The sequence below is a fragment of the Pseudorca crassidens genome, chromosome 7, assembly GCF_039906515.1.
Source record: "Pseudorca crassidens isolate mPseCra1 chromosome 7, mPseCra1.hap1, whole genome shotgun sequence".
In the NCBI taxonomy this organism is placed as follows: Eukaryota; Metazoa; Chordata; class Mammalia; order Artiodactyla; family Delphinidae; genus Pseudorca; species Pseudorca crassidens.
In genome coordinates this window covers 106,411,207-106,432,715 of record NC_090302.1, presented here as the reverse complement: position 1 = coordinate 106,432,715, position 21,509 = coordinate 106,411,207, and the positions used below count along the sequence as shown (strand labels likewise).

Here is a 21,509-nt window from a genome sequence, read left to right as displayed (position 1 = left end):
GGGGGGGGGGTGGGGTGGGTGGGTGGGTGCGGGGACCGTCCTGCTTCCAGGTGGTGAAGGAAGCCCGCCCTGCTTCTTGGCGCAGACTCCTGTTAGCTTGTGAATGGAAGAGCTGCGGTCCCTAAAGCCAGGAGCCGGGCAGTCCCCGCACCCTGAGTTATTGGGTGGAGGGGGAAGGGAGGGACTCCCCCTTCCCTGCGTCTTCTGTCCTCGCCTTACTAACACACAGACCTAATTTTAAATAAATGTCAGCATTAGGATCCCTGATGCGGTTCTTAGCAGGTCAGGCTCCGGGATTTAGTAAGACAGCAGGAGCGGCAGCTGCGTGGCGCTGGGTAGGGACCGTCCGTCTGTGGCTCCCAGCCGCACAAGGACAGGTCAAGGCTGGGCGGGAGCCCTCCTGGCCTCTGCCTCCTGCTCTGTACACACACGGTCACCCAGCCCGGACCCCAGAGGACTGTGGGGGGCGGTGCGGGTGGCCGGCCAGCGGGTCAGGCCCCTGTGCTCGGTGAGCTGTGAGCGGGCCCCTTGCAGAGCCGGAAAGGCCTAGGAGGTGTTCAGACCCTTATCCCCCCTCCCCCCGACCCCGTTACTTCCTCCTCTTGGATTAAAGTTCCCCGTCTGTGAAACTGACCAGGAGGCCACGGGTACATATTTTCTCCGCTACGATGAGCCACTTGCCCGAGGCCTGCCTGCTCTCACACGCCGCCAGCTCCCAGGATCACCGCCCCGTCTGTCTGCCTGTCGCTCCTCAGATGGACAGACATCTCTCCGGGATGGGTTGTGCGCCTGAGACCCTTGACTGCACTGTCCCCGTTGTCCCCATGTGCACCCTTCTCGCGGAGGAATCCGTCATGCCTCCTGCGTGCTGCTGACTAATCGTGTTGGGAGAGTCTTGGAGCATCTCTGTGCGTGGAGTTCTGTAAATATGACGGGTTCACATAAAGGAGTGATTTTGTTTGGGAGACTGTATTGATTTGCTACACATGAAATGGGAGTTAAGAAAAATCCAAAGACTCTGTAATGAATTGTAAAGACTTAATGATTTGTACTGTATAATGAACTAAACCTCTTTAATTCTATACCATATATGCCTTTCCGTCACATGACCAACAGCCTCTAAATAAAACCATTTGATCTCCTGCCTACGTCTGGGTCGTCTGGTTGCCTTCCTCTCCCCCACCCTGAGGCAGGGGTGTTTGGGCTCATTCCAGACTGTTCCACAGGCAGCTGTGACATGGTTCTGAGTGATCGGCGTGGGGCTTTTCAGGACTGAGACTAGAAGAGAGAGGTTCAGGGCAGCAGCAGGTCCGCTGAGCACACCTCCACAGCCCAGCGCTCCTTGTGATTTGGTTCTGTGGCCAGTGGGTTGAGACCTTTTTCAGGAGCCAAGGACCAACAGAAACTTTTTGATGGCCTTACATTCAAGGTAATCGGAGCTTCTGGGCTACCTAGCCGGGAGACCGATTCTCTGGAACAGGGGTGTCCCAGCTCTCACGCCTCAGCTCCACTGTCCACCTCGACCTGCACGCTGGGCCCCCTGTCAGACGCCGCAGCTGGGGAACAGAGGACTTCTTTCCACTGCTGCATGGGTGAGTGGACCCTCGAAGGTCCTGCAACGAGGTGTTTGGGGGAGGAGGACAATGGATGTGCACACCGGCGGTCCAGTCCCCGCAGGCTGTGAAGCCCGATGGCATTTGTTGGGCCCTGCTTGCCCCTGAGGCCGACATCCTGAGGACGTGGCACCCAGCTGTAGCCCAGCGTGGGCTTGAACCAGCGCCGGGGAGAGAAGCAGCCCTCCCGAGATGGCCTGCACCGTCCTGCTCATGGTCCAGGAGCCCAGCCCACAGCCGCGAGGACGCAGTCGGCCCAGTGCGCTGGTGGCCCTGCATCGGTGAATCACTCCGCCTGCGCCTGCTATAAAAGGTACTTGCAAACGTAGGGCTGCAGCCACGGGGAGGGCTGATTAGAGGTGGCCGCCAGTCAGAGCACGTCTTGGCGGGACTTGTTTGTATTCCTAAGTGCCCGAGACTTGTTCTCAGAGATAAGCACTGCCGAATAATGACAGAAATTTGGCAGCCAGGAGCTGTCCTGCTCTGAGGCAAGAGTCTCAGATTGATTTAGCTCCTAGGGTAAATCGTATTTTTCGAGCCGTTACTTACTGTCTTGCAACTAAATGAGATCTCCTTTGCACGAGGCTGTGGGGTTTTCACGGTTGCTCAGACCCCAAAATGGGCGCTAGTGGGTATGTCACGTTTAGTTCGTTCACTCTCTCGCTACTGGGTCCCTCGGAACATGTGTGCGCCGTCCTGCACCGGGCCTGGTGTCGCTGGACAAGTCCCACGGTCGCAGAACCTCGAGCGTGGCGCCCACAAGAGGGGCTCCAGAGCTTTAGGGGTTGAGGAGGTGACCTCCAGGCAAGTGTGTTTGGAGGACTCGCAGACGAGGCGCGGGGGTGGTGGTGCTCTGGGGGCAGGTGGGCCCTGAAGGACAGAATCAGAAGGAGCAGTTCTGGCCCCAGTAGAGGGGCGGGGGGGGGGGGGGGATGGTCCTCGGCATCCCCATCCCCCGAAAACCCGCCCATCTACATTGGCAACTTAGGGTTTGAGGGCAGCTTAAAGTTTTGCAGAGTCTTTTCTAGTTATGCATAATGAGAAAACAGACTGCGTCTCTGAGAAGGGGTCGTTGAACCTATCCTAGCCTGTCGGGTGAAAGGGGAGCTTTGGCACCCGATCCTTCAGTCCTGCTCAAGAATTTGCTCCCAACCATTGGACGCCTTACACAAATTACAAAGCTTCAGCTTTCTTTCATATTGTGTTTTTACTGCTAAAGGTGAAGCCCCAGGAAGGATGGCTCTTCTAGGAAAATGAGGTGCTCGGGGCATGGCCTGAGGTGGGAGTTCACGGCTCAGCAAAGTCCAAGGGTGTGGTCCTCGTGGAAGAGAAGCTTCCAGCATCCCAGTGGTTTTAGGATGTGGGAGGATGGTGCCTGTAGTGAGGGGATCACGGGCGGGGAAGCTACGTGAAGAGATGGCTTCTCCCGGGGGATTCGGGGCAGACATGAAGGGAGCACAGGCTGGAGGAGAAGGGGCCGGATTCACGGCTGACGTTCCCTCAACCAGGAAGTGCTTGATTGTCCCCTTAACCCCTTTCAAGTGTCCTCGGGTCTCTGGGGCACCAGTCCGTTTTCAAAAGCATGAAGGGACAGATGCTCAGAACAGAAGTGACAGGGCACTTCCCAAATGACTGTCCTTACTCAAAGAAATCCCGACCAGTCTTTGTTCAGTTATACATTTTATTCTCTAATAGGTACAATACTAAAATAAACACAAATTAAAAAAAAGTTTTATTAAAACAAAACTGTACAAAAAAGCAGTATACTACATTTTAATTACAGAACAGTCTACTGTCCAAAAGGCACTAATCCAGAATAGGAGATACAATGATACAGGACTCATTGGAACTATTTTAATCAATACAATAGAGCACTTGTTTCTTTGACCATTTACATCTAGAAACAAGGGCTGTTTGCTACAGTCATTACACAATGTTATAAATATGAGTCCCACAGGTGAAGGTGCAGTATCGCTCTCCCTAGAGAAGGTTCACGTCACGAGGGACTGTCTTGGGGCTGAGAGGTGGGTGGGCAGCAGAGGCAGTCCCAGGCCAGGGCCTCTGGACGCCTTTGTGGTGGGAGGGCCGGCTGTCCTGGGCACGCGGAGCTTGTCCTCCGGCCCGGCCTGTCCGATGGGCGGTTTCTGGCCATTGCTGGCAGCCACGCTACCCCCTCTTGGGTGTTAGCACCGGCGGAAGGTGGGTTCTGAGACCCTCCAGGTTAACTGGGGCTGGAGGCCTGGGGGATGAAGCGCCAGCAGCTCGGCAGAGGGGAGGCGTTTTGTAACCTGATCTGAAAAAGGCAGCGACTACTTGGAAGAGGGGCGGGGAGCTCAGGGCCGGTGAGCAGGGCAGCACTGCCAGGCACAGCCCCCTGCTGCTTTCCGGGCAGGCTTCTGGCCCAGAGATGAGAGGCCCTGTCCCTCACTTCCAAGAGGTCCCACGTCCCCTCCCAGTGGCTGGTGGGGCGTCTGCGTTAGCTCTGACAGTCTGTTTGTTTGGAAGCTGATGTCTAGAAACGGGATTTTTGCTTCCCTGCGTCCTCCCTCAGTCCCACCTTAGGGCCTCGAGTGGCTCCCAGGCAGCCTGGGCCACTGTCCTGTGTTCGGTGGCCAGGACAGCTCTCTCCACCCCACATTTCATTCTCTCATGGACTCTGCCCCTAAGGAAGAGAGATACTGCAGCTTTCCAAACAGTGTCATTACACGTAAGACGAAGACAGGCATCTGATGTTAACAAAAATAAGTAACAAAGAAATAGGATTAAACCAAATCTCTTCTCACAGCATCCTATACTACATCCTCCTTCTGCTTAGCAGAAAATTGTACGTACACAAAAATACAAATACACAATTTTGTAGAACAGTCTGATTTTAATATATTTATATATATTTATATTTATACGAGTGGCAGGTTAGTTCATTATATAGAGCTTTTTGCACTTTTGGCTCATATGCAACAAGGCTTATAAATTCAGCTTTAGCTTTCATTCAGGTTTTATAGCTTTTGAACAAGTGTTTTCACATTTAAAGCAGCATCCAATTTGCACTAGGAGTTTGTGGTGATAGAGGAAAAGATGGGGTCAGGAGGTTACTGACAGGAAGGCGGGCTGGGGCCGGGGCAGATATACATTCCAGTGTGTGTGGCGACGTCGGAAGGATTGCTATGGAACAGAGTTGACCATGATGACCCCTTGAGGTAGACTGAACACCTTACAGCAGACTCAGACACAGGTGTGACTCCCCTCAGGGACACATGGTGCACAAGATGGGGACAGAGACCCGGAGACACCAAAGGGAAACACAAAGACTAAGACACGACGGCGAAGGCAGGGGGAACGCTCTGCCCCGACCCCCCCCCCCCTCCCCCGCCTGCCCGCAGGGGCCCCACTCAGCCCGTCGCAGGTACTCCAGTATTTGGAGGATGCTAAAGACTTTCCAGCAGACCCGAGGCACCCCTGGCATCTGATCAAATGACCCCCATCAACTCGCCTTACACTTTAAACTCGCTGCGCCAGCGAGTTCCCACCCTACGACAGACGCCCAGGGAGACGGAGCCGCATGGGGTTCCGCGGCAGGAACCATCCCCCAGCGCCCCGCGCCCCCGGTCCAGGTGAGCCCCCGGTCCAGGTGATCGGAGAGAAACCCGCTTCTCCTCTCCTCTCCTCTCCCCTCCTCCGGTTCAGCCTCGCGCCAACCTCGCTCACACTCTTCAACTACAACACGGGGAGCCGACAAGCGCCGTGGAACCTGTGGCCCGGCGCCTGGAGCGCCGAGGGTCTGCTCGGGGCTCGGCTCACGGGGGCAGCGGCTCCACGGCAGCCTCACAGGCCACCTCCACGGCGGTGCTCGCCCACCCCATCGCTTCCATCTACCGCCCCCGTTGGCCACCCAGCTCAGTCCCTGTGGCAAACGCTGTACGTGTTAAGTGGGAATGCCCAGTGTATGGGTCACTCCACTGTCCGAACAAAAATGCTGGATTCATAATGAAAATAAAGTGCCTGGGTATGGATTGTTGCATTCTGCAAAACCCTTCTTACTCACCAGCCAGTCATCCGAGCGCTGCTGGGTGCCACGATGTCAACAGTGCGGCCACAGAAGAACCCTCCTCATCCGCCCACCACGTGATCAAGGCCCCGAGTTTAGGTCAGACTTAAAGTACTTTAAAAAAGAAGCAAACAATCTCACACTCGTTTTCAAAGATGCACTTCTGATCTTGTTTCACCCCCTACCGATGACGGCCTTTCTGGGCCCTTGTGGGCAGACACCCTGATCCCTCAAATCCAGGAAGAGAGGACGAGGACAGGCAGCCAGGGGTCAGTGACCGATGACGGCAAATGAATAATCCTGTTTATAGCTCTGATTGACTCTTTGCCTCTTGGGTCTGGACGCACCTTCTGGCGGCTGTCAGAGACGCCCGGGCTTCTGCGCCGAGGCTGTCTCGCTCTCCCGCTCGCTCGCTCGGCAGCTACGGACTTCGCTAAGCAGGCTCCTACACAGTCTCTGGGACCAGGACCGGCATCCCGTCCACAGAAACGCCCGTGAAGCAGCAGCACAGGGGAGAGCGACAGCCCGCGTGCTCACCCCTGCAGTTGTTCTGCCTGCGGAACCCGGGGACCCTGGGGAGGGGCAGCCACCGTGGCCACCCACCCCAAGGGCCAGGGGCAGGGTTGGGGAGGGAGGGCAGGGCACAGGCCGACTCTGGCGAGTCCCAGAGGTCTGTAACTTGTGTAGGCACTTAAAAAACAGAAAGAGAAATTCATCCTCGGAAGGTGCTGCATACCCAGCGTGACCACGGCCTTGGGAGGGAGGGGAGCCCACGGGGGATCAGAGAAGGCTGTGGGCTCTTCCAGGGGAGGCGGCTGTGATGCTCTCGGCATCTTCTGGCGGGGACAGTTGCCCCCCTTGCGGCCTGGGTGAACCGGCAGAGGCCTCTGTCCTTCTAGCTTGGGCAGAGCAGGAGGGACAGATGGGGCGGAGAGCACGTGCGGGGTGCCTGGGTGGCCGGCTCTAGGCTCGCAGCCGCTGGGCTGGGGGTGACGCTCGGGCTGCACGGACTCGCTTCCTACCGTCAGTGCGCTTCCTACCGTCAGTGCGAGAGAAACTACTAGGAAGAGAAGAGGCCCCGGTGAGAGGAGGGTTCTGGGAACCGAGCGCAATCAAGAGCAGCCCTGCCAGAGCTGCCAGTGCAGGCAGAGAGCTCTTGCCCCGCCCCCAGTACCTTTGGTTTCCGTTCGTGGTGCCCATTTTCAGAGATGAATGATGAAGGGGTTCACTGACTAACAATACTGAATGTGGTTTCCAAGGCAAATGATAACTAACGATAATGCTCCTGACAGGAGCCCGCAGCCCAGCTCCCTCACCTTCATTCGGTCCACTCCTAACGTACGTACTGCCTTGCCCCCCCGTGGCATAAAAACAAGAGTTCAGGGTAATATCACTAGAGTGGCTGCTGTGTACATTAATACAGCACTAATGCCGTTCTCTTTCCAGTTTAATAGCTTCAGTGAATGATGAAGTGGAAGGATAAGCGTCACAACTTCATGCTGGGCTCTTAGTTCCAGTAAAGCAAAAGGAGAGGTTTCCGTGCTCAAAGGAAGCCAGAAATCAGACTGAGATTAGTTAGACCTGACCTGGAGGGAGTGGGAAGTTACGAAGAGAACAGGTGTCCTGGGACCAGCTCTGCGTGCACACTGGCTGGTGAGTCACGTGCGCCTTCCTCGGGAAGAACCCACACCTCCCTTCTGAAGTCTCCCCCAGCTGCCACCAGAGATTCCAAATCGGGATCAGCACCTCAGTGGAAAGCACACGTGCCTTCTTCCCTTCCCTTTAAGGGCGGGTTTATTTGGTGGGGTGAGCGGAGTGGATAACCAAAACCCCCCACGAGCCGGCTAATGAAACAAGGTGCCTATTACAAGGGCCACCAATCCCCAGTGGTCAACATGGGGACCCTCTCCCAGGGCCACTCCCAGCGAGGCCTTGCTCCTGGGGCAGTTCCCGTTCTTGGGCTTCAAGGATGCTTAGGGCACGACTAAGCGGTCGGAAGAGAGAGAAGCGACAGAGCCGGCCCCTGCAGAACCACCTATTGAGAGGTAAAGAGCTGGAGAATGGGAGGGAGGCGCATGGATTTTAGTTAGCTGAGTCCTCAGGTCAGCTTAGAGCCCGTGTCCCTGACAACAGTCACTGAGCCGCCACACCAACCCCAAGGCAGCTCGCCCCTGAGCTGGACTGTGGTTACCAGAAAGTTCTTACGCCGAGCCAGAGAGCCCACGGCAGGGCAGACACTGATCCAACACTGGCATTCCAGAGCCTCCAATCTCCAAAGCACTGGCCCAGACCCACGGCCTCTCGTGATTGTGACGGAAGGGACAGTGGACTGAGTTGGAATGGCTTAGCGAAACTTCCAAACACAGGCACTGAAAAAATGCTCCAAGAGCTGAATAGAGAGAGAACAGGAAGAGTGAGCTTTTAATATTCTCTGCTTCCACTTAGAGCACCTACCCCCAAGCAATGCTAGGATATTCGAGTTCCCCTCAGAGCTCAGACTATGACAGCCAAGATCTTCCATCCCAGCAAAAGGCAAGACCTTCCCATTCACCTCCTAGAGGCGGAGATGGGGACAGGGGACTTGAAACAAGAGGTTTTGCATCACAGCAGCCAAGCCTCACTGCGTTCACTGCGTTTCTGTAACCATGAGTAACAGGAGAAAGGCCAAGGAGGAAGGATGCCCTGGTGTCTAGATCATCACAGTGACACTGGTCCAGTGTCGGCACAGAAATGATGGCGGGGCAACAGTGCACCAGGGGGGAATCATCCGGCAATGCCCAAGAGAAAAAGGAACAGGTTAAGTACAGAGATTTCACTCAGCAGGGCCAGGCAGACATCCTGTTAATGTTCTACCAGGATGAGAGAAGTGACTGGAGATTTTACTTGACTTTTTAGGGGGTACTGCTCAATGGTCTGTGAATCTTCAAGAATCAATCAGACAGTGAAAACACTCAGCACAGTGCTGGGCACACAGGACAAGCTAGCAAGTGTCAGCGGCTACTTCGAGCTTCGAATGCTTGGGAGGTACGATGATTTAGAATGACGGCATCTTTACTCTGGTTACTTCTGGTGTTTTCTTCCAAAAAAAATACATATTTCAGGGGTAAGCACTACCTGTATTTTCACTGATTTTGGTAAGCTGGCTTTATTTTCTTTTTAGCGGGGCTGCAGGTGGTAAAGGAATATGTGGTGAACAGTTTTCTGAGTCACCAAAGTGGCCTGTGGAAACATCTGGGGAGGGAAATGTCTGGCCAACTCCAGTTCTTTTTACGTAGCACCATCCTTTAAGCAGCACATCTAATACTTTGATCCCTAAAGGAGTAGATTGTGTTTGAAGGTTTTAACTGCAGTGATAATTCTATTTTCTTTGAATGTAAGCAGATAATCAGAATGTTCTGCTGGCTGGCTGAATGCATGTCTCACAAATCACAGAATTATACTCATCTAGTCAGTTTTCAGAATCGCTAATCTTAAGACAGATTCTCAATTCCAATGGAGATAGTTATCTTTCAGCAGTTGGGAAAATAAGAAAAGGGATGGGATACTGTAGTCTTCGGGGTCATAAATCCACAACCATTCCTGCTGTCAGATGACCAATAGGATCCCATAAAGAAGTCCCAATGACTGCACGTCTATCTTGAAAGCAGGTGGCGTGCAGGAGTCGGGGTTAAGTCACTTTTAGATCTTGTAGGAAAAGCAGCACTGAGTAAAAACCCTTTATGGCATTATTTTTCCTCTTCTAGCACAACTACTACACATTGGATTGCAAGTATTTTGAGGGGGAAAAAAAAGAATCCCAAGGCAGAACCTTTATATCCAAATTCTGTGTGTGTGTGTGTGTGTGTGTGTGTGTACTGGGGGCTAAAGGGAGAGAACAGTTAGAAAGCAGCAGCCTATCTCAGCATTTTTATGAAACTGAAGTTTAATGTTTGGGTTAGGATTCCCTCTGATATGTGGAGAGGGGAGAAGATGGGTAAAAGGGTAAGCAGGAAAGTATGAACAAAAGCAAGAGCTGTATTTTTCTTTAGCGGCTGCCACCTGACCCTGGAGTGTCCAGGCCTGAACAAAGGGCTCAGGGGCCAGGCTCACCAGCACAGCCAGGAACCTCAGGGACTGAAACGGCTTGTGAAGGGCCACTTGGCACTATGTTGGGTGCTGGTATTTGTGTAGACTCACTCTTGATCATATAACTGAAGTGACGGGAAAAACCAAACAAGGCATATTCTAGAGAAAGGCTAGATAGTGACGCAGCAGCTCCCGTCCAGCCTGAGGCCTCAGGGTGAGAACACGGGCTTTGTGGGCAGGCCGTGTATGGTGTCAAGACAACATGGTGCTCCATGGGACAGGGTGGATGGAAAAGAAAAAAAAAGTGGGAGGGAGAGAACATGGATGTGGAAGGGCCAAGGGGGGGCAATCCCACTGACACAGCAGAACAATGGGGAAAACTCAGGGTAACCAAAGGCTGCTGACATGAGGAAGCTGGCAATTACCAGAGATGTGAGCAAACCTGGGTGAAATTCACACGTGTCCTTCTCCACCAGTAACATTAGGACATTGCAAACAACAGTATTCCACTTATGCCTCATAGTTCTCTACAGACCATATGTTTTAGTTTATTCATCTGTGTTTGTGTCATGTCTTCTGCTCTAGCTCAGGAAAAGCCTATCTAACTCAAGTGTAAGCTCCTGTTTGAAAAACACTTCCTGATGGTGACGGCAATGGAAATATCAAGTGACCAAGGGAAAATGTGAATTCTAGGGAGCTCGTGAAGCAGGAAACATCAGGTAAGGCCGACACGCGACCCTGGCTGGTTGGCATGTGGGACAGAGTACTCTGGAGGCCTCATCAGTGGTTGACTCAGTTTGGGATTCTGACTGTATTTTCTGCCATAGATGGAGCAGGTTGAAACTGGATGTGAGCGACAGGTTTCATGTGACTTAGTCTAATGGGGAGCAGTAATCAAAGGCTTCCATTCTGAAGCTGAAATAACTCCAATCCTTCTCTTTCACTTAGGAGAGGATGCGAACACTATGTCATTATTTTAGTTTACTGAGTTGCTGTTCCAAATGTTCTTGGGAGCATTAGTGCTAAAAGGGAACAGGGAATGGGAGATCTGCCATTTTCAATCACATAAAGGACGGAAATCCTTTTAATTATGACCATGCCAATCTACATCTTGCTGTTAAAACAGCTAATTACATGTCAGGAGGACACTCAGTCATTCAGAACAATTGTCGTTATATTTTTATATATTCATTCTGTGCCACCCCCCTCAATCGCCATGGTTACAATTTGAAAGGATTCAGGCAAACCTTCATTTGCTCACAGCACACCAACGTGAATCTGAGAGTTAATTATGACTGTATAGAGCCATTTTTATTTAAGAGAGAGAATGAAAATGGAGTCACGGGGGCCGGCGTCCCGAGGTGGTGTGAAGCGCCCGTGGAGCCGTGCACACTCGCCCGCGCCCAGGCCGGCTCACACGCCACTGCCGCCCCTGCACCCACCGGAGGGCACAGTGCTGCCGTCCGGACGGAGGCAAGATGGCTCCCGTAACTGCCCAGGAAAAGGGATGTCAGGAGGGAAGCGCAAAGGCCCCCCGCAGAGGCGTCCTTCCGCTTGTTGTGCGGGAGCTGCGGCTAATGAGAGAACGGGTGTGAGACGTGTGTGGGAAACTGCAGGGTGTAAAAATGCTAGTTAGATTTTGCTTGAATGGAATGAACCAGATTTAGTTCTGCTCACTGCCTGGCCCCAGGTGTCACAGGAGGAATGATAAAAATGAAGCCCAGGATAGGCGTACCTGGAATCCCAAGGCGCCTACCACGTCCTCGAGGTCTTTGGGTGACAATAAGAAGGGGATGCGCGATCCCCGCGTGCAGCCAGATTTTCCCTCTCCTCCCTCCCATGTTTATTCCCCTCTTGATTAGAAAAGAAAACCACTGTTACAGGAAACTAGATTTCTCAAGATCGTTAGCTTTCCTTTTGCTGCTGTTTCTCATCCCCACTAAGGAAGAATAATGAAGCTGGTATGGAAACTTGGTCAATTTATAAGCTTCCAGCGATTAGTGAGTCAACCATCGACCCTCTAAGACGGCAAGAGTAGTAGCTTATCACTTTTAGCCTGTGAGAATTAAGAACAGCCTTTTGTATAACCTGTTTGTGAGAGGGGTTTCTGTGACTGGAAATGGACTTATGGGCTTGATGTGTTTAAAAAGCCTTTCCCACCACCTTAGTGCGGCAGTTCTCTTGAGAGCAGTAAGGAAATCTTTCCTCTTAAGTGATTATCATCTTTTGAAAAGAAGACCCTATCATGAAGGCAACCGCAGTACAGAAAAAGAAAGGGCCCCTGCTTTGACAGCACACCACCGTTAGGGCAATCCTTCCAGGATAACCTGGGCATTCACGGTTGCCTCCCGGGGAAAACCTCCCATTCTCATTATGGTGCGATACCTTTAAACTGGGTAATTTAGGTATTACCAGGTAATGGCAACCAGACAATATGGAGATTAAGAAACAGAAGAGGGTTTCCAGGGCATGCAGCTCAGTTTGCCAAATTCAATATGGCTAACAACTGATCCCCCAATCCTGAGTAAACATCCTTGTTATTTAGAGAGCACACAAAAAGGAATGTCTTACGCAGCTCCTAGCCCTGCCCCGCTGCACCCCCCCACCCCACCCCTGTGCCCCGCAGAGATACCACCAGCGGGAGCTGGTCAATGTGCCCAACGTTCACTTGGGAAATCTTGACAAACAAACGCGGCTCAGTAAAGCTATAAATGGATTTGGCTGGTCTCAACGCAGCCCCAGTGAATACAGTAGTAAAACATTACTAATAATCACAACAACAAAATGACAAACTCTATCACCACTCTGACATAAGATTTAAATCACACACAGTGATTAACACAGAAAACCAACGCACGAGTAGAGGGTCAGGACTATTGAATGTAGAGTGCTACTGCACACAAGGTCATCAATAAGAAGAAAAATTATTGCCTAAGAATCTGTTGAGACTCATTGGGGAAAAAAATACTCTGGTGGTTCTCTGAACAACAACAAAAAGAGACAAACAGCAATTTTAAAAGGCAGAGCCACGAGTTAAATGGGAAGACTGCTTCTACCCAAACCCTTCTTAAGACCAAAGAGAGAGAAGGACTTGACGTTCACATTTTAAGGACGGGGGTGGGGTATCATTTATGAAAAAGGGATTATTTCCACTGTTGTGGGCAGAGAGAGTAGCTGGTCAGCGGAATATGTAGCTGGTCAAAAAGCTGGGCTGCAAGACAGGAAGGGGTGTTTGTGTGAAGAGATGGACCACACCCACCTACTCTGCCTGCTGCAGAGGATAAAAAGATTCCAGCAAGGAGTCAGCTCAAGATGAGACCTTGGTTTGGAGCCCAGAGGAAAAGAGAAGAGGAGTTGTTCACAGACAGAGAGGATGTGACTGTAGATTCCTGATGAAATGAAAGTCTGTTTACTTACACTTGGTGCCTGATGGTTGAAATCCAAGAGGGAAGTGTGTAAAGACAGAGGCCAAACAGGGAGAACGAAAGCAACTGTATCACTAGCTCTTCACGAGTTGTCCCTTTTGAGGTAAAGGTGCTGTTCATCAGCAACTACTGCCATGATAAACCTACAGGACGCGGGGGCTGGGTTTGCATCCTCCCATACTGAGGGGCTGCTCCCTCCCTCACGTCCTTTTAGGTGATCACCGCGCCTGAGCTGAAAGGGGTCTTCCTGTTCGAGGATCTCTCTTTCTGTGAAGGACTACGAGACGTGGGGGAGAGCCCACCCACCGAACGACAACATGCGGGAACTCTACAGACTACAGGCGGGAGGAGGCCACCCAAAGTACTGAGACTTGAAGAAAACTGCCTTAAGGGGTGCTCCGGCCTTACAGGCTTTGCTGAAACAAACCACAATGTCTATTTGGTACTGACGGGTCCTGGAAGGTCGCAGATCAGAGTGTACCGTGTAGCCCTCCCTGGCCTTCATCTGCTGTTACGATTCTCAAGAGATGGGCAGAAATGGCATTAGGATGGTCCATCTTTAAAGGGTCCCTTTGTAAGGCTGTGTTTTAAGAAGGCTAGGAAATTTACCCATGTGACCACAGTATAATTCAGTGAAAGTGTCTTAAAAGAATAACAGACAAGTTACCTGAACTGCTTGCAAGGTTTCCCCACCTGACACGTTTAGTCTTCCTCACCTGGGAAGGAGCAGCCCCTGAAAGAGTCCTCGGGGGCCTGAAAAAAGTACAGCAGGAAGTGAGAAAAGAGGACAGAAAAACCGAAATGCACACGATGGGATGCTTTAAGAGCCTGGCTATTTTCCCTTCAGTAAGAGAGCAGTTTAGGGTTTCTATTTTAATACCACCTCTTAAGCCTGAAAAAGCTTAAGAAAAAAATTTACTCCCCAAAGATATTACAAATTAGACAGTGGCAACTCCATATGCCACTGTAAGAACTAAGGTAGCCTGGAGAAGACAGCAGAGTTAAACCTGATGACAAACAAAAAACCAATGGTAGACTTAAATCGAGGCCCCAAAGAACTAAATTTTCACTTCTGGAGAAAAAGCAAAAGTTGTATGTAAGGCAGTAGATGTTAGAGCAGACCGGCAGTCTTCTTTAATCAAAGAACTCCGCGTGCAGGTCTCCTTCCTCCAGTTCCTACTGAACCCAAGGCAATGCTGCCCCGCACTGGCAGACACATTCTTTCACTTTTCCCAGATTTCCAGGTAAGCACCTGGTACTGCCTTCATGGATACTCTCCTTTACTCTTTGAAGCTTTCTTTCCTTCCTTAAAGGTCCTAAATCAATGAAACCTTTTAGCTCTTCTCTGGCAATCACCCTGTTTCTTTAGAAACTGCAGCTGCCTTTACAGTTTGAGTCTGTTTCTTTAAAAGGACCAGCAAGAACAAATGATACTAGCAATCCCATCTTAAAGAAGCTATCAATTATAATAATCTCCTTACAATAAATCATGGATGTGGCTTGTCAGTATATTTTTCTCTCTCCTTTTCTTTCTGATTCAACTGAAAATAAGCAGACAAAATTCCACCGAAATGGAAAGATATGTTGTATTTTTTTCTAAATAATATCAAAGGAAAGGAAAGAAAGATAACACAGTCTTCTAATAGAAATAAAAAGTCAAACACACCGAGAAAGAAAATGAGTGGGGGGATCGATCATTCCTGAGAATAACAAATGCTACTCTTGAATTCGTTGGTTCAAGTAATATAGTTAAACAGAAAAGGCTACTCCATTTTACTTCAATTCTTGGAAGCTGGAAAAAAATATATACATTTTCCCCCTGAAATCCAAGGACAAGAGCAGGCCCAGGCCCTGCCTGTAGCTCTATAAAGTCACAGACCCACAGAAGGTGGCACCTTCATGCCTCTCAAAGGCTTCCTCACACTGACATAAGCAGGATGAACAGACAGTGGAGGTGATCTCATCAGCGTGTGCCTTAGATGGAGTGAGACCAGCTAGAAGCTGGCAGATGTTCAAACTCACTGCTGAGGAAAGGAGAAATGAAGGCGGCCAGTCATTCTCTCTCTCAATGGTTTTAAGTTGAAAACATTTGGTGGGGGAGGAAGGGTGAAGAGGTAAGGAAATGGCACCCTCCTTCAATTTTAGAATCACTTTCAGGCAATGGATAAACACATGACGCCCTGCTTAACAGCCAGGCCCATATTCCCCTTTAAACGAGGCTTCGTTGTCTGTAGGAAGGAGAGAGGGAACGAGGCAGGAAATAGAGAGCAGCTGTGCCTCTTTCAGACGCACCCTACGCTGCTACACTGAAGGCTGTTTCCTCTTACCCACAGTGACAGTGTGTCCTTTAATCGGGATGCCAAGAGATCATTTTCATACAAGGCCAGCAGATGTAATTTTCTTGGACGCATGAATAGTTCATCATTTTGCTACTGGACGACAAGGTGATCACAGGGTGACTTTATAACTCAAGTTCACTGTTTGGTATTTTGAGTTCTCAAAATGAAAAAAAGATTTATCAAATATAAATATCTTTAAAAAGTAACAAAAGTGCTACATATGTGATCAAGGAAAAAAATTCCATTAGTTACTGCCGCTTAAAGTAGATTAAACTTTACAAATATTACCACATCCATTATCAATATGGCTTCCAATTATTAAATAAATTGCCTGTAGCAATATAGCTTTTCACACCTCTAGAAGGACAGAGTAAAGAGAACACCAAAGCAGTCACATCCTGTTGTATCTCGCAGACCCACCGCATAAGTGGCAAACGTCCCCTGCTTTTTTTCTGCTCCTAGTTAGGAAAGTATTTGCGTTTGTGAGAGTCAGTCAGCATAATCCCGCTATAAAGTCCTCTATCAACCTCTCATGTTGAGGGGGCTTCAGTTAATGGATACAAAGACTGGAAGTTCATTCACTTACTTTTGACCTTAGCTCCATCCTCGAAATGCCTTTTTTTGGTAGCAGGGAAAGGGGACACAGACAGGAGGCAAAGCAGCTTCCGTGACGACCTCCAGCACCTTTCCAGGCCGGCATGTACCTGTGCCACGTACTGTATAGTGGTTCTGAGAACTGGACCTAACATCCATTAGACCTTCAGCTCGTGTTTTTTCCCAGTGCTCTCAAGCTGGGCTTTGTGGGTTTGTTTTTTTTAAATGACTTTTGTTTTTTGTCATTTTTCTGTTTGTTTGTTTTAATCATGGTCCCAAAGGCAGAGGCAGTATTTTATCTACTTAAGTCACACAGCTTGTGAGAGGAAAGGATGTCTGTGTCAGGCATGTTAACATCAACCAAAATCTGAGATCGAGTGTTTCCACTGACATTCTTAGCACAGCACCCAAAGAAGTATAATCTAGCCACAGTGTGACTATTATGAGGCACGGCTTATTGCAGCTGGAAATCAATTCTTCCCACACTGAGGTGGGGGTTCTAGTGTCCCTTTTACTCTGTGGGTACTCCCCAAATGGCGTCTGTCCATCCTGGGCCACACTACCTCAGCTTGCATCCTACCAGTCTTGGGGAAGGAAAAGGGGTACAGACTAGTGTTACAGGAATCTAAAGGTACCCAATACACACAGCCTAATATTTGAGAACTGAGGGCTATCTAAATACCTGGAAGCACTTTCTTGGAATGCTAAGACAGAGCAGCAAGATTTTCTAGCCTCGGGGTCTGGGAGAGGGAAGGTTGATTGGTTGGTTGGTTGGTTGGTTATTATTTACTGGGAATTAATACTGAGAGTATATGCAAAGGCTGAGGGCACCATGCCATCTTCACAGAACAAGACCCTAACGGCTAACTGACATACAAGAAACTGCAAGTTATACTGTAAGAACACATGTTAAGGACCGAGGAAAGTCTGCTAAGGTGCTACGTCTAAACTAAGTTAACTTCTCGTGTCCAATCCTCCCTCATCAGTCGTCATCCAGGGCCTCTGTCTTGATTTCGTTGGCTCCTTGTCGGGCCAATGCCAAGATAGTGTGGTTGACTGCTGCCATTTCCACAGCTAATGAGATGGGGTCTTGGTGGTCACTATGGCTAGTGCTGTCGTCCTAGATGTGCAGAGATAAGAAACAAATGTTATTAGTGCACTGGTAAAATTCTCTAGCTCACAGAAAGGCATGCTGCGGGCAAGGGGAGGCAGAACATTCGTGGGAGAAAACAGAGTTGGGGGCGTCATGACAGAATAGAGGTGAAATGTATTTAAGTAGACACTGAATGGATATAGGTCCAGAGACTTCGGGTTGGCACTTTTATGATTCAACAAATAAAAAGCACTAAAATGTTTTTTTCTTGTTGAGAATTTTTTCCTTCTATCAGAAAGATTGCTGGGGATGATGATCAAACCTGGACCATTCCAAGTTTGCAACAAATACAGCACTAGTTACTGAAGGCCAAACTAGGTGAGCTTAAATTCTGGATTGGTGCTCTTACAAACAGATTATCAGAATTCATAGTATCTCTCTACTCAACTGAGAAGACTAGACAAAACTACAGACACCAACACCTTTCGGATAAAAATGCATTTTTGTAAAAAACAAACCAACCCCCCCACCCAAACCCCAAACTCTCAATTACAATAGGACAAAAGTGTAACTGCTGGAAATGGCTTCCCGAGAAAATGTCACCTGGCACTCTCCCACTGTAAGGGAGCCGGGCAAGGGAAGTGCAGGTGTCTTACTTGGAGGGAGTGTGAAGCTCGCCCTCCGCAACGCCGATGTGTTAAACAATACAGCTGTGGAGGAAACTGGCACTGCAGGATGTTCGTCAGGCGCTGAAGATGGTGTTTCACACAAGGGGTAAGTTTCTCACCTGTCACATCTTCAGGGGAACTCTGCATCGAAAAGCTTTGGAAAAGGGTGAGTCCCTTTGGGCGAAAAATAGCATGGCATGTGTTGCCCTTAGGGCATCTGGGAGAAAAAGTGGAAGTGATCCACCTACATTGGTAGACTAAAAACCAACAGGAATGTTTCCACTTACGACTCACACAACATTCTCTTGAGTGAAACATGGAGCGCTGATTTGGAGTCCTCAGAGGGAAATTCTGTGCTCATTCGTGCAGGCTGGCCTTTAGTTTAAGTAGGGATCAGCATGGAACTGCTGGTACCCTGGCAGTGGCAGTGTCTATGCTCAAGCCGGTAAACAGGGGCTGCAAAGCGGTCGGCAGAAGGCCACAGTGGACTCTATTAAAAGAGCTGGCCGAGGGGCAAGGTAAAGGTGTACATCAAATAGGAAAGAGCAGATGTTTTCCTGCTGGGGCCTAGGAGAAGAGACCGTACATTCTCTTCATATTCCAAATGGAACGAGTTTAAAATCCTATAAAAAATGTAATGAACTCTGTCAACAGATATGTGGGGGGAAAATTCCCACATTCTTAGTTACTGAATTATTCCATCCAGTGGCTACAATTAAATATATTTTCCCCCTAAGCAGTGGAGAGTAAGTCAGGGTGAGGTGGGCAGACATGCATTTATGAGAGGGTGTGTGTGTCCATGTGCCAGAGACTCTGGAGGAACCCACTATCTCGGCACAAGGGTTCCCACGGCAACGGGGCCGAAGTGGGTGGGCCCTTCTACTGTGTGCTGGTCCGAACGTGTCCAGGCAGGGTCACAGCTGCCCGCAGCCCCTAGTGTCTCTCGGACAGTGAGTGTGTGTGTGGTGGACGGTAGAACTTGCTTGTTTGGATCAGATCCTCCTCTCTTCTTCTACCTTCTCTGCTTCTCTGCCTCCCTCTGAACTTCTTCCCTCCTCCTCCTCCCCATTGCGTACTTGCCAAGTATCCTGTTATATGACAATAAATCCATGTGGGTGAATAACGATTTCTCACAAATTCACTTTCAAATTACACGAAAATCTAACTAGACACAGGAGCCGAGTGGAGGGACATTCGCTTGCCTCCCCTCCCCCACCCCGTACAAAACGCACCCACGGAATTGTCACACCGTCCCACCCACCCTGTATCCGGCAGCCTCCCCTCCGCTGCTCACCTGCTCTGAGTAGTCATTTCCGTCGACGTCATCACTGTTGGAATGGCCTCCGGGACTCTGTACATCTATCCCATGACTCTCCAGGATTGCTGCTTCTTCGAAAAAAGCAAATAGATCCCTAAATTATCTGTTACATCGCCATCATGGTCTAAACACTGAGTTTGTATTGAGGAAATTAGAATGCAATTAAACAAAAACCTAGACTCCTCTCTATGTTTTGTTTCTTTTAAATTGCAGACAGATGGAACTCGGCGGCACAGAGGTCAGGGGAGGAACACGTTTCCCATTCTGGAGCCCCTGCTGCTATGCGTGTACATTTGAGTGGCTGACTGTTAGGTGCTTCATAAATACTTACCAACTAATTAAACAGCTCTCCTGTCTTGGGGTTCTATAAAGCACTTGAGAATTGTAACGATGAAGGGGAAGGAAGTACGTTTATAAATGAAACACAATTTTAGAAGCTCAAAACCACCCCTCCACCCCAATCTCATCAATTCATGTTTCTTAAATGCTCTCTCTTTAAAAAAAAAAAAAAAACTCGCCTTTTACTAGGTTCCTTGTATATTAAGACTCTCTTATTCCAATTTTATTAATCACATGTTTCTTAACATCTAGGTCATATAGCTCAGTAATAACAAAGACGCTAAGGGTATCACACTCCCTCTCTCAAGCCCTTACAAGTATCTTTAATATGCACCCCAGGAGTAACTGATCAGAGACATTCTAGATTCTAGCATATTGAGAACAATGAGTTTCAGAAATAATGCCATTCTTATTACAATACAAATAGTGTAATTAATATTAACTTCGCATTATTAAAACTACAATGAAGAAAAACGTAAGGGCAAGTCTCATTAGGCTTAAGAGGTAGGATCATTTAGACCTGCAGTTCTAAATGGAAGTCACTCTTAAAATAAACGCAACGTCCATAACTGCCTCAAAAGAGACAGCAGCCTCCCTGATACATTACCGATATTGGCTCTCCTCTTGATCTCCTTCCGTCTGTTAGCAAACCAATTATACACTTTCAGGGAGGTAACTCGTTCCAGATCTGATAGTTTTTTGCCTGTGAATGCATGCAATAAAATTCAGATAACCTATATCTGAGACTAGTTTTAAGGGTTACTACTTTTCTTTTTAAAAATGTTCTTTTGATTGCATTTCTTGCCAGAATAACAGATAAAGAAGTAATATTTTTTAGCATGAGCTAGTACTATGTACAGACTCAATTACTGAATGAATAAACATATAAATAAACATACAAATAGCAACTAATAACACAAAATGCTTGAATTCAGAAAACGACACAATATTAGGGAATTCCAATATTACTACATTAAAGAATTCGGTCCACTAGGGGTTCAAAGTTCACATGATTGTATATGAAGGCTTCATTTGATCAGCATCATTCTAGATGAATATGTTATTCTTTATCAAGTTTCCAGATAGCTGAAGTTTATTTACATCTTTAAGGCCTTATATTACCTAGTTTCCTGCTGTCTTAAGACAGAGAATGCTATCCATGTTTTCTTGAAGATTAAGATCACTATGACCAGCCGTAATTGTAACTATGCTGGAACACATAGCACAATTCAAACTGCATTTTAAATGTATTCTCTTCTTTGCTGTCAAATGTGACGTTTTATGGATAGCACCATGTTTACCAACATGGCAACCACCTTGTACCTTTCCCTCCTCCCTTATTCAGCTTTTAATCCACACTGGGTGGAGAAACCAGAAAACAGGTTAGGCCCTTGATGGTAAGGGGGTGAAGTATTTTCCACGAAGAGTTTGAGTTCCAGCACAGCTTTAGGGCTGGGACTTTTTGGCTTGTGTAAAATAAGGGTACAGGTATCACTATAGCTGAGCTTGTATGTTCTAGATTATTAAAAGTCTGGCTTCTAACTAAGGGGGGGGATAAATTAGTATTTAATTATTATAAAACAGTGATACTTTTGTGTTGTTGATATATATAGCCTTTAAGCCAATCTAAGTAACTGGCCAAATGGAGATCAACTGGATCATCTTAACTGAGAATGGTTTCTGGTTAAAAAAAAACCCTGTAAAACATGAAAGAGCACTTTAGCACTTGGAAGGAAAGATGTATGAGTGCTTCAGGGGTTCTGTGGACTTGCACAGGAACAACAGGACTTCAGAATGGAATTACCCTACATTTTTTCCCACCTAAGAAGTCATCCCGATGTAGGAAGGAGGAAGAAGCCAACTCCAAAAAATTCTTTCTTCAAGCAGAAAGACAGACTTATAGAATTTTCAACAGTTGTAAAAACACCAAAAAAACCCACACACCCTATCTTAATAATTTCATTAACTAATCTTGCTTAAGTATACCAAACTTTAAAACTATTTTGAAAT

General features: G+C 48.5%; 1 protein-coding gene across 9 annotated transcripts in view; it reads right to left on the bottom strand.

Moving 5' to 3' along the window:
* Nucleotides 1-3,332: 3,332 nt before the first annotated feature.
* HMBOX1 (homeobox containing 1) overlaps nucleotides 3,333-21,509 on the bottom strand; it is a 109,401-nt gene continuing 91,224 nt past the window's right edge. The window contains exons 7-10 of one of the 9 annotated variants that reach the window (XM_067745285.1): nucleotides 20,107-20,202; nucleotides 19,137-19,231; nucleotides 18,859-18,930; nucleotides 3,333-17,201 (exon numbers count right to left, since the gene is read on the bottom strand). In XM_067745285.1, the coding sequence (XP_067601386.1) occupies nucleotides 17,064-17,201; nucleotides 18,859-18,930; nucleotides 19,137-19,231; nucleotides 20,107-20,202 (401 nt within the window). In that variant the 3' untranslated portion in view covers nucleotides 3,333-17,063. Of the gene's footprint in view, nucleotides 17,202-18,825; nucleotides 18,931-19,136; nucleotides 19,232-20,106; nucleotides 20,203-21,509 lie in introns of all 9 variants that reach the window. The other 8 variants (XM_067745286.1, XM_067745287.1, XM_067745291.1 and 5 more) reach the window with 8 other exon arrangements.